Raw genomic sequence first — 14,028 nt, 5'->3', positions numbered from 1 at the left:
TCCGTAGAGTACAACCCTACCTCACACAGGAAGAGGAACATCCGTAGAGTACAACCCTACCTCACACAGGAAGAGGAACATCCGTAGAGTACAACCCTACCTCACCATGGAAGAGGCACATCCGTAGAGTACAACCCTACCTCACACAGGAAGAGGCACATCCGTAGAGTACAACCCCTACCTCACACAGGAAGAGGAACATCCGTAGAGTACAACCCTACCTCACATAGGAAGAGGAACATCCGTAGAGTACAACCCTACCTCACACAGGAAGAGGCACATCCGTAGAGTACAACCCTACCTCACACAGGAAGAGGCACATCCGTAGAGTACAACCCTACCTCACACAGGAAGAGGAACATCCGTAGAGTACAACCCTACCTCACACAGGAAGAGGAACATCCGTGAGTACAACCCTACCTCACACAGGAAGAGGCACATCCGTAGAGTACAACCCTACCTCACACAGGAAGAGGAACATCCGTAGAGTACAACCCTACCTCACACAGGAAGAGGCACATCCGTAGAGTACAACCCTACCTCACACAGGAAGAGGCACATCCGTAGAGTACAACCCTACCTCACACAGGAAGAGGAACATCCGTAGAGTACAACCCTACCTCACACAGGAAGAGGAACATCCGTAGAGTACAACCCTACCTCACACAGGAAGAGGAACATCCGTAGAGTAGAACCCTACCTCACACAGGAAGAGGAACATCCGTAGAGTACAACCCTACCTCACACAGGAAGAGGAACATCCGTAGAGTAGAACCCTACCTCACACAGGAAGAGGAACATCCGTAGAGTACAACCCTACCTCACACAGGAAGAGGAACATCCGTAGAGTACAACCCTACCTCACACAGGAAGAGGAACATCCGTAGAGTACAACCCTACCTCACACAGGAAGAGGCACATCCGTAGAGTACAACCCTACCTCACACAGGAAGAGGCACATCCGTAGAGTAGAACCCTACCTCACACAGGAAGAGGCACATCCGTAGAGTACAACCCTACCTCACACAGGAAGAGGCACATCCGTAGAGTAGAACCCTACCTCACACAGGAAGAGGAACATCCGTAGAGTAGAACCCTACCTCACACAGGAAGAGGAACATCCGTAGAGTACAACCCTACCTCACACAGGAAGAGGAACATCCGTAGAGTACAACCCTACCTCACACAGGAAGAGGAACATCCGTAGAGTAGAACCCTACCTCACACAGGAAGAGGAACATCCGTAGAGTACAACCCTACCTCACACAGGAAGAGGCACATCCGTAGAGTACAACCCTACCTCACACAGGAAGAGGAACATCCGTAGAGTACAACCCTACCTCACACAGGAAGAGGAACATCCGTAGAGTACAACCCTACCTCACCCTGGAAGAGGCACATCCGTAGAGTACAACCCTACCTCACACAGGAAGAGGCACATCCGTAGAGTACAACCCTACCTCACACAGGAAGAGGAACATCCGTAGAGTACAACCCTACCTCACACAGGAAGAGGCACATCCGTAGAGTAGAACCCTACCTCACACAGGAAGAGGCACATCCGTAGAGTAGAACCCTACCTCACACAGGAAGAGGCACATCCGTAGAGTACAACCCTACCTCACGCAGGAAGAGGCACATCCGTAGAGTACAACCCTACCTCACACAGGAAGAGGAACATCCGTAGAGTAGAACCCTACCTCACACAGGAAGAGGAACATCCGTAGAGTACAACCCTACCTCACACAGGAAGAGGAACATCCGTAGAGTACAACCCTACCTCACACAGGAAGAGGAACATCCGTAGAGTAGAACCCTACCTCACACAGGAAGAGGAACATCCGTAGAGTACAACCCTACCTCACACAGGAAGAGGAACATCCGTAGAGTACAACCCTACCTCACACAGGAAGAGGAACATCTGTAGAGTACAACCCTACCTCACACAGGAAGAGGAACATCCGTAGAGTACAACCCTACCTCACACAGGAAGAGGCACATCCGTAGAGTACAACCCTACCTCACACAGGAAGAGGCACATCCGTAGAGTACAACCCTACCTCACACAGGAAGAGGAACATCCGTAGAGTACAACCCTACCTCACACAGGAAGAGGAACATCCGTAGAGTAGAACCCTACCTCACACAGGAAGAGGAACATCCGTAGAGTACAACCCTACCTCACACAGGAAGAGGAACATCCGTAGAGTACAACCCTACCTCACACAGGAAGAGGAACATCCGTAGAGTACAACCCTACCTCACACAGGAAGAGGAACATCCGTAGAGTAGAACCCTACCTCACACAGTAAGAGGAACATCCGTAGAGTACAACCCTACCTCACACAGGAAGAGGAACATCCGTAGAGTACAACCCTACCATCACACAGGAAGAGGCACATCCGTAGAGTACAACCCTACCTCACACAGGAAGAGGCACATCCGTAGAGTACAACCCTACCTCACACAGGAAGAGGAACATCCGTAGAGTACAACCCTACCTCACACAGGAAGAGGAACATCCGTAGAGTACAACCCTACCTCACCATGGAAGAGGCACATCCGTAGAGTACAACCCTACCTCACACAGGAAGAGGCACATCCGTAGAGTACAACCCTACCTCACACAGGAAGAGGAACATCCGTAGAGTACAACCCTACCTCACATAGGAAGAGGAACATCCGTAGAGTACAACCCTACCTCACACAGGAAGAGGCACATCCGTAGAGTACAACCCTACCTCACACAGGAAGAGGCACATCCGTAGAGTACAACCCTACCTCACACAGGAAGAGGAACATCCGTAGAGTACAACCCTACCTCACACAGGAAGAGGAACATCCGTAGAGTACAACCCTACCTCACACAGGAAGAGGCACATCCGTAGAGTACAACCCTACCTCACACAGGAAGAGGAACATCCGTAGAGTACAACCCTACCTCACACAGGAAGAGGCACATCCGTAGAGTACAACCCTACCTCACACAGGAAGAGGCACATCCGTAGAGTACAACCCTACCTCACACAGGAAGAGGAACATCCGTAGAGTACAACCCTACCTCACACAGGAAGAGGAACATCCGTAGAGTACAACCCTACCTCACACAGGAAGAGGAACATCCGTAGAGTAGAACCCTACCTCACACAGGAAGAGGAACATCCGTAGAGTACAACCCTACCTCACACAGGAAGAGGAACATCCGTAGAGTACAACCCTACCTCACACAGGAAGAGGAACATCCGTAGAGTAGAACCCTACCTCACACAGGAAGAGGAACATCCGTAGAGTACAACCCTACCTCACACAGGAAGAGGAACATCCGTAGAGTACAACCCTACCTCACCCTGGAAGAGGCACATCCGTAGAGTACAACCCTACCTCACACAGGAAGAGGAACATCCGTAGAGTACAACCCTACCTCACACAGGAAGAGGAACATCCGTAGAGTACAACCCTACCTCACACAGGAAGAGGCACATCCGTAGAGTACAAATCTACCTCACACAGGAAGAGGCACATCCGTAGAGTACAACCCTACCTCACACAGGAAGAGGAACATCCGTAGAGTACAACCCTACCTCACACAGGAAGAGGCACATCCGTAGAGTACAACCCTACCTCACACAGGAAGAGGCACATCCGTAGAGTACAACCCTACCTCACACAGGAAGAGGCACATCCGTAGAGTACAACCCTACCTCACACAGGAAGAGGCACATCCGTAGAGTACAACCCTACCTCACACAGGAAGAGGAACATCCGTAGAGTACAACCCTACCTCACACAGGAAGAGGCACATCCGTAGAGTACAACCCTACCTCACACAGGAAGAGGAACATCCGTAGAGTACAACCCTACCTCACACAGGAAGAGGAACATCCGTAGAGTACAACCCTACCTCACACAGGAAGAGGCACATCCGTAGAGTACAACCCTACCTCACACAGGAAGACGAACATCCGTAGAGTAGAACCCTACCTCACACAGGAAGAGGAACATCCGTAGAGTACAACCCTACCTCACACAGGAAGAGGAACATCCGTAGAGTACAACCCTACCTCACACAGGAAGAGGAACATCCGTAGAGTAGAACCCTACCTCACACAGGAAGAGGAACATCCGTAGAGTAGAACCCTACCTCACACAGGAAGAGGAACATCCGTAGAGTACAACCCTACCTCACACAGGAAGAGGAACATCCGTAGAGTACAACCCTACCTCACACAGGAAGAGGAACATCCGTAGAGTACAACCCTACCTCACACAGGAAGAGGCACATCCGTAGAGTACAACCCTACCTCACACAGGAAGAGGAACATCCGTAGAGTACAACCCTACCTCACACAGGAAGAGGAACATCCGTAGAGTACAACCCTACCTCACAAATCAGGAAGAGGCACATCCGTAGAGTACAAATCCTACCTCACACAGGAAGAGGCACATCCGTAGAGTACAAATCTACCTCACACAGGAAGAGGCACATCCGTGGGAGTACAACCCTACCTCACACAGGAAGAGGCACATCCGTAGAGTACAACCCTACCTCACACAGGAAGAGGAACATCCGTAGAGTACAACCCTACCTCACACAGGAAGAGGCACATCCGTAGAGTACAACCCTACCTCACACAGGAAGAGGTACATCCGTAGAGTACAACCCTACCTCACACAGGAAGAGGCACATCCGTAGAGTACAACCCTACCTCACAGGAAGAGGCACATCCGTAGAGTACAACCCTACCTCACACAGGAAGAGGAACATCCGTAGAGTAGAACCCTACCTCACACAGGAAGAGGAACATCCGTAGAGTACAACCCTACCTCACACAGGAAGAGGAACATCCGTGAGAGTAGAACCCTACCTCACACAGGAAGAGGAACATCCGTAGAGTACAACCCTACCTCACACAGGAAGAGGAACATCTGTAGAGTACAACCTACCTCACACAGGAAGAGGAACATCTGTAGAGTACAACCCCTACCTCACACAGGAAGAGGCACATCCGTAGAGTACAGTACAACCCTACCTCACACAGGAAGAGGCACATCCGTAGAGTACAACCCTACCTCACACAGGAAGAGGCACATCCGTAGAGTACAACCCTACCTCACACAGGAAGAGGAACATCCGTAGAGTACAACCCTACCTCACACAGGAAGAGGAACATCCGTAGAGTACAACCCTACCTCACACAGGAAGAGGAACATCCGTAGAGTACAACCCTACCTCACACAGGAAGAGGAACATCCGTAGAGTACAACCCTACCTCACACAGGAAGAGGAACATCCGTAGAGTACAACCCTCCGTGAGAGTACAACCCTACCTCTCACACAGGAAGAGGAACATCCGTAGAGTACAACCCTACCTCACACAGGAAGAGGAACATCCGTAGAGTACAACCCTACCTCACCCTGGAAGAGGCACATCCGTAGAGTACAACCCTACCTCACACAGGAAGAGGCACATCCGTAGAGTACAACCCTACCTCACACAGGAAGAGGAACATCCGTAGAGTACAACCCTACCTCACACAGGAAGAGGCACATCCGTAGAGTACAACCCTACCTCACACAGGAAGAGGCACATCCGTAGAGTACAACCCTACCTCACACAGGAAGAGGAACATCCGTAGAGTACAACCCTACCTCACACAGGAAGAGGGAACATCCGTAGAGTACAACCCTACCTCACACAGGAAGAGGCACATCCGTAGAGTACAACCCTACCTCACACAGGAAGAGGCACAGGAAGGAAGGCACATCCGTAGAGTACAACCCTACCTCACACAGGAAGAGGAACATCCGTAGAGTACAACCCTACCTCACACAGGAAGAGGCACATCCGTAGAGTACAACCCTACCTCACACAGGAAGAGGCACATCCGTAGAGTACAACCCTACCTCACACAGGAAGAGGCACATCCGTAGAGTACAACCCTACCTCACACAGGAAGAGGAACATCCGTAGAGTACAACCCTACCTCACACAGGAAGAGGAACATCCGTAGAGTAGAACCCTACCTCACACAGGAAGAGGAACATCCGTAGAGTACAACCCTACCTCACACAGGAAGAGGAACATCCGTAGAGTACAACCCTACCTCACACAAGAAGAGGAACATCCGTAGAGTACAACCCTACCTCACACAGGAAGAGGAACATCTGTAGAGTACAGCCCTACCTCACACTTGAAGAGGAACATCCGTAGAGTACAACCCTACCTCACACAGGAAGAGGAACATCCGTAGAGTACAACCCTACCTCACACAGGAAGAGGAACATCCGTAGAGTACAACCCTACCTCACACAGGAAGAGGCACAGGTCCTAATTGAGGCACTTGTCATCTCCCGTTTAGACTAGTGCAACTCGCTGTTGGCTGGGCTCCCCGGCTGTGCAACTTATCCAGAACGCTGCAGACCGCCTGGTGTTCAACCTTCCCAAATTTCCCCATGTCACCCTGCTCCTCCACACACTCCATCATGGTGTTTACCTACGGAGCAACAAGAGAAACTGCCCCTCCCTACCTTCAGGCTCTGCTCAAACCCTACACCCCAACTCAAGCACTCCATTCTGCCAGCTCTGGTCTCCTGGCCATCCCACAACTACAACCTACCTCTTCAAAAGAGAATCTTAAATTAGCCCCCCCCCCCAAAAAAAAAAAAAACACAAATATTCACCAACACACTCCCAACATTTGTATCTCTGACTTTTGTGATGTGGTTGTACCACCTAGCTATCTTAAGATGAATGCACTCACTAACTGTAAGTCACTCTGGATAAGAGCATCTGCTAAATTACTCAAATGTAAATGTAAAATATTGTTACATATTATGTATTTACATGTTTTACATTTCTATTATTTCTCTCCACATTGTTGGAAAGGGCCTCTAAGTAAGCAGTTCACTGTTAGTCCCCACCTGTTGTTTACGAAGCATTTCACTGTTAGTCTACACCTGTTGTTTACCAAGCATTTCACTGTTAGTCTACACCTGTTGTTTACCAAGCATTTCACTGTTAGTCCCCACCTGTTGTTTACCAAGCATTTCACTGTTAGTCTACACCTGTTGTTTACCAAGCATTTCACTGTTAGTCTACACCTGTTGTTTACCAAGCATTTCCCTGTTAGTCTACACCTGTTGTTTACCAAGCATTTCACTGTTAGTCTACACCTGTTGTTTACCAAGCATTTCACTGTTAGTCTACACCTGTTGTTTACCAAGCATTTCACTGTTAGTCTACACCTGTTGTTTACCAAGCATTTCACTGTTAGTCTACACCTGTTGTTTACCAAGCATTTCACTGTTAGTCTACACCTGTTGTTTACCAAGCATTTCACTGTTAGTCTACACCTGTTGTTTACCAAGCATTTCACTGTTAGTCTACACCTGTTGTTTACCAAGCATTTCACTGTTAGTCTACACCTGTTGTTTACCAAGCATTTCACTGTTAGTCTACACCTGTTGTTTACCAAGCATTTCCCTGTTAGTCTACACCTGTTGTTTACCAAGCATTTCACTGTTAGTCTACACCTGTTGTTTACCAAGCATTTCACTGTTAGTCTACACCTGTTGTTTACCAAGCATTTCACTGTTAGTCTACACCTGTTGTTTACCAAGCATTTCACTGTTAGTCTACACCTGTTGTTTACCAAGCATTTCACTGTTAGTCTACACCTGTTGTTTACCAAGCATTTCACTGTTAGTCTACACCTGTTGTTTACCAAGCATTTCACTGTTAGTCTACACCTGTTGTTTACCAAGCATTTCACTGTTAGTCTACACCTGTTGTTTACCAAGCATTTCACTGTTAGTCTACACCTGTTGTTTACCAAGCATTTCACTGTTAGTCTACACCTGTTGTTTACCAAGCATTTCCCTGTTAGTCTACACCTGTTGTTTACCAAGCATTTCACTGTTAGTCTACACCTGTTGTTTACCAAGCATTTCACTGTTAGTCTACACCTGTTGTTTACCAAGCATTTCACTGTTAGTCTACACCTGTTGTTTACCAAGCATTTCACTGTTAGTCTACACCTGTTGTTTACCAAGCATTTCACTGTTAGTCTACACCTGTTGTTTACCAAGCATTTCACTGTTAGTCTACACCTGTTGTTTACCAAGCATTTCACTGTTAGTCTACACCTGTTGTTTACCAAGCATTTCACTGTTAGTCTACACCTGTTGTTTACCAAGCATTTCACTGTTAGTCTACACCTGTTGTTTACCAAGCATTTCACTGTTAGTCTACACCTGTTGTTTACCAAGCATTTCACTGTTAGTCTACACCTGTTGTTTACCAAGCATTTCACTGTTAGTCTACACCTGTTGTTTACCAAGCATTTCACTGTTAGTCTACACCTGTTGTTTACCAAGCATTTCACTGTTAGTCTACACCTGCTGTTTACCAAGCATTTCACTGTTAGTCTACACCTGTTGTTTACCAAGCATTTCACTGTTAGTCTACACCTGTTGTTTACAAAACATTTCACTGTTAGTCTACACCTGTTGTTTACAAAGCATTTCACTGTTAGTCTACACCTGTTGTTTACAAAACATTTCACTGTTAGTCTACACCTGTTGTTTACAAAGCATATAACGCTGACCAGAATTAGCGTTTGGATATGTATACCAAACGCACTAACAAAAGAAGGTATTTGGACATAAATAACGGACATTTTCAAACAAAACAAACGCCATCTTTGCGGCTGTGGTATTTTTACTTTTGAGCGCCGTCTCAGATTATTGCATGCGTTTCTTTTTCCGTAAAGTTTTTAAAAAATCTGACACAGCGGTTGCATTAAGGAGAGGTATATATATAATTCCATGTGTATAACTATATTATCATCTACATTTATGATGAGTATTTCTGTTGAATGATGTGGCTATGCAAAATCACTTGATGTTTTTTGAACTAGTGAATCTAACGCGCCAATGTAAACTCAGATTTTTTTATATAAATATGAACTTTATCAAAGAAAACATGCATGTATTGTCTAACATGAAGTCCTATGAGTGTCATCTGATGAAGATAATTCAAGGTTAGTGATTCATTTTCTTTATTTCTGTTTTTGTGAATGCTATATTTTGCTGGAAAATGGCTGTGCTTATTGTGGTTTGGTGGAGACCTAACAATCATTTGTAGTGCTTTCGCTGAAAAGCCTATTTGATATCGGACACTTTGGTGGGATTAACAACGAGAAAAGCTTTAAAATGATATCAGACACATGTATGTTTTAGGAATTGTAATTATGAGATTTATGTGGTTTGAAATTTGGTGCCCTGTATTTTCACTGGTAGTTGTCATATCGATCCCGGTATCGGGATTGCATCCATAACAGGTTAAGAAACCCTCCTGTTCTCCACTCATTACCTGTATTAACTGCACCTGTTTGAACTTGTTACCTGTATAAAAGACACCTGTCCACACACTCAATCAAACAGACTCCAACCTCTCCACAATGGCCAAGACCAGAGAGCTGTGTAAGGACATCAGGGTTAAAATTGTAGACCTGCACAAGGCTGGGATGGGCTAGAGGACAATAGGAAGGCAGCTTGGTGAGAAGGCAACAACTGTTGGTGCAATTATTAGAAAATGGAAGAAGTTCAAGATGACGGTCAAGCACTATCGGTCTGGGACTCCATGCAAGATCTCACCTTGAGGGGCATCAATGATCATGACGAAGGTGAGGGATCAGCCCAGAACTACACGGCAGGACCTGGTCAATGACCTGAAGAGAGCTGGGACCACAGTCTCAAAGAAAACCATTAGTAACACACTGCGCCGTCATGGATTAAAATCTTGCAGCGCACGCAAGGTCCCCCTGCTCAAGCCAGCGCATGTCCAGGCCCGTCTGAAGTTTGCCAATGACCATCTGGATGATCCAGAGGAGGAATGGGAGAAGGTCATGTGGTCTGATGAGACAAAAATATAGCTTTTTGGTCTAAACTCCACTCGCCGTGTTTGGAGGAAGAAAAAGGATGAGTACAACCCCAAGAATACCATCCCAACCGTGAAGCATGGAGGTGGAAACATCATTCTTTGGGGATGCTTTTCTGCAAAGGGGACAGGACGACTTCACCGTATTGAGGGGAGGATGGATGGGGCCATGTATCGTGAGATCTTGGCCAACCTCCTTCCCTCAGTAAGAGCATTGAAGATGGGTCGTGGCTGGGTCTTCCAGCATGACGACGAACCGAAACACACAGCCAGGGCAACTAAGGAGTGTCTCCGTAAGAAGCATCTCAAGGTCCTGGAGTGGCCTAGCCAGTCTCCAGACCTGAACCCAATAGAAAATCATTGGAGGGAGCTGAAAGTCCGTATTGTCCAGCGACAGCCCCGAAACCTGAAGGATCTTTAGAAGGTCTGTATGGAGGAGTGGACCAAAATCCCTGCTGCAGTGTGTGCAAACCTGGTCAAGAACTACAGGAAACGTATGATCTCTGTAATTGCAAACAAAGGTTTCTGTACCAAATATTAAGTTCTGCTTTTCTGATGTATCAAATACTTATGTCATGCAATGAAATGCAAATTAATTACTTAAAAATAATACAATGTGATTTTTTTGGATTTTTAGATTCCGTCTCTCACAGTTGAAGTGTACCTATGATAAAAAATTACAGACCTCTACGTGCTTTGTAAGTAGGAAAACCTGCAAAATCGGCAGTGTATCAAATACTTGTTCTCCCATATATATATATATATATATGGATTTTTTTTGTGTGTGTATATATACACACTACAGTATAATGAGAATGATAGTACAGTAATGTCACTAACCCGTACAGTCATGCCCTCATGACAGCGGACTAGTTTAAAGTTCTTCCCCAGGTTAGCACTGTTGCTGGTGAAACAGACTTTGATGATCTTAGTTGGACCGCCGTCCCCGGCAACCGTCATCTGGGAAGTGTCCGAGGACTTTGATTGGCCATAGTTCTCCACAACCTTCCAAGACAATGTGCTGCTGTCACCTGACATCACAGCACACCCGGTCACCACGACACACACACACACACACTCACATGTACACACACTCACTCACAGCATCCCCACTTTACACCTGCAGAAAGGGAAAGAGAGAGGTCCATACGTTAGACTGGGAGAAACATCTAAGTGTGTTGTGGTTATGTCATCCCTGGAGTCATGTCATTTCCTAGTTTTCTAGTGTGTGTGTGTGTCACACAAGCTGAGCGTGTACACACACGTGGGGATGTAGCAACGCTTCCTGTGGGTGTGTACGCATAAAAGGCGTGGACTCCTACGGCACTCCTTAGTCAACACTAGAAACCACATCCTTGCCGACAACAGGGTGTACTCAACACATGACCAGGAATACACACACTCACTAGCTGGGACAGGACCTAGAGGACATCCAATTATATACCAGGAACACACACACTCACTAGCTCAGACAGGACCTAGAGGACATCCAATTATATATGTATTCATTCATTTAGCACACGCTCTTATACAAAAGAAATGTACAGCCACACACACACATTTTCCCCCTTACGGGTGGTCCCGGGAATCGAACCCACTATTCTGGCATTGCAAGCTCTACCTACTAAGCTACAGAGGACCTCTAGCTGATTTGGAAACTCTGACTTCAGATAAAACATTCAGACCTAACAGACAAGCGGTGGTAAAGAACCACATGGACACCAAGAAAGAGGAAACAGAAGGAGGACAGGAAGAGGAAGTGACGGAGATGAAAAAACCCTGTCTGCACTGTGGTACATTACCAAACATCACTACCACAAACCATCACTTCCACCACTGTGAAGGGAAATGGGAACAGAGGGTTGTGTTTACCTCCAATCTGGGAAAAGATGGTTCGCATTGGAAATGTATTGAATTGAATCAGTACATTTTAAATATACCTGCAGGCTACCTTAGTTACTATATGACAACATCACTGTGAGCACACTGTGGAAACATCAGAACTTCCAGATTAACGCACCCTGTGATCCTAGACACAGGAAGTGTCACAGTGATGTCACCATTATACACTACCTGTGTCAGTCACTCTGTGTGTATACGTGTGTGTGTGTGTCACCTCCGCATACCATTGAGCACACCCCTAACATACCATTGAGCACACCCCTAACATACCATTGAGCACACCCCTAACATACCATTGAGCACACCCCTAACATACCATTGAGCACACCCCTAACATACCATTGAGCACACCGCTAACATACCATTGAGCACACCCCTAACATACCATTGAGCACACCCCTAACATACCATTGAGCACACCCCTAACATACCATTGAGCACACCCCTAACATACCATTGAGCACACCCCTAACATACCATTGAGCACACCCCTAACATACCATTGAGCACACCCCTAATATACCATTGAGCACACCCCTAACATACTATTGAGCACACCCCTAACATACCATTGAGCACACCCTTAACATACCATTGAGCACACCGCTAACATACCATTGAGCACACCCCTAACATACCATTGAGCACACCCCTAACATACCATTGAGCACACCCCTAACATACCATTGAGCACACCCCTAACATACCATTGAGCACACCCCTAACATACCATTGAGCACACCCCTAACTTTCAATAGTAATATAATTACTACTAATACATATACATTACTATCTCCTAGTCCAGGTGTTCCCAAACGTTGTCACCCCCCTCCCCTCACGACACAAACTGTTCACACACCTATTGTTGGCGGAGAGAAAATGTTCGCAAGATTAAAGCTTATTTCCTGTGATTCTACACATTTTGTCATGGGGGTAAAGAGAATTGTGAAGTTTAAAAAACACATTTTCTTTGCACTTCTTACACATTTTGCCATGTCAAATGTGTATACATGTGATATTCGAGTGACTCAAACACTACAATAAAATCTATGTATCTATCTATGACAACCGTTAGCTGACATGTGCTAGTTGATCTGGACATTTCTGACAAGTTATAAATTGCTCTCTAAGGTATGAATTCAGTGGTGGGAAAAGTACCCAATTGTTATACTTGAGTAAAAGTAAAGATACCATAATAGAAAATCACTCAAGTAAAAGTGAAAGTCACCCAGTAAATTAGTACTTGAGCAAAAGTCTAAAAATATTTGGTTTTAAATATACTTAAGTATCAAAAGAAAATGGAATATCTCAAATATACTTTAGTATCAAAAGTAAATGTATAAATAATTTCAAATTCCTTATATTAAGCAAACTAGACGGCACAATTTTCTTGTTTTTTAAATATACGGATAGCCAGGGTCACACCAACACTCAGACATAATTTAAAAACACAAGCATTTGTGTTTAGTGAGTTCACCAGATCAGAGACAGCAGGGATGTTCTCTGTTTAGTGAGTTCACCAGATCAGAGACAGCAGGGATGTTCTCTGTTTAGTGAGTTCACCAGATCAGAGACAGCAGGGATGTTCTCTGTTTAGTGAGTCCTCCAGATCAGAGACAGCAGGGATGTTCTCTGTTTAGTGAGTTCACCAGATCAGAGACAGCAGGGATGTTCTCTGTTTAGTGAGTCCTCCAGATCAGAGACAGCAGGGATGTTCTCTGTTTAGTGAGTTCACCAGATCAGAGACAGCAGGGATGTTCTCTGTTTAGTGAGTCCTCCAGATCAGAGACAGCAGGGATGTTCTCTTGATAAGTGTGTGAATTGGACCATTTTCCTGTCCTGCTAAGCATTTAAAATGTAACAAGTACTTTTGCGTGTCAGGGAAAATGTACAGAGTAAAAAGTACACTATTTTCTTTATGAATGTAGTGAAGTAAAAGTAAAAGTAAAAGTTGTCGAAAATATAAATACTAAAGTAAACTACAGATACTTTAAAGTACTCCTTAAGTAGTTTTTGGGGGGAATGTTTACTTAAGTACTTTACACCACCGTATGCAATGACTGGCATGACAAGAGGAACTGATGATGTACTACCCAATATAGAAGTTGCACCTTCTGCATTCTACTACTAAAACTTACAAGAGTAAGTTGAAAGCAGAATTTAGTCTCTTAAAACATATCTATCT

The 14,028-nt window shown here is 45.6% G+C and overlaps 1 protein-coding gene across 1 annotated transcript in view; it reads right to left on the bottom strand.

The window, feature by feature from the left end:
• The window catches only part of LOC115120329 (protein-tyrosine kinase 2-beta-like), a 79,044-nt gene that overhangs the window by 64,498 nt on the left and 518 nt on the right, over positions 1 to 14,028 (bottom strand). Inside the window, exon 2 of the mRNA XM_065004366.1 lies at positions 10,782 to 11,061. Coding sequence (XP_064860438.1) covers positions 10,782 to 10,979 — 198 coding nt within the window. The 5' untranslated portion in view covers positions 10,980 to 11,061. The remainder of the gene's footprint in view (positions 1 to 10,781; positions 11,062 to 14,028) is intronic.

The sequence above is a fragment of the Oncorhynchus nerka genome, linkage group LG18 (assembly GCF_034236695.1).
Source record: "Oncorhynchus nerka isolate Pitt River linkage group LG18, Oner_Uvic_2.0, whole genome shotgun sequence".
Taxonomy (NCBI): domain Eukaryota; kingdom Metazoa; phylum Chordata; class Actinopteri; order Salmoniformes; family Salmonidae; genus Oncorhynchus; species Oncorhynchus nerka.
Note: the sequence above shows the minus strand (reverse complement) of the source record. Positions and strands in the feature narration are given on the sequence as shown.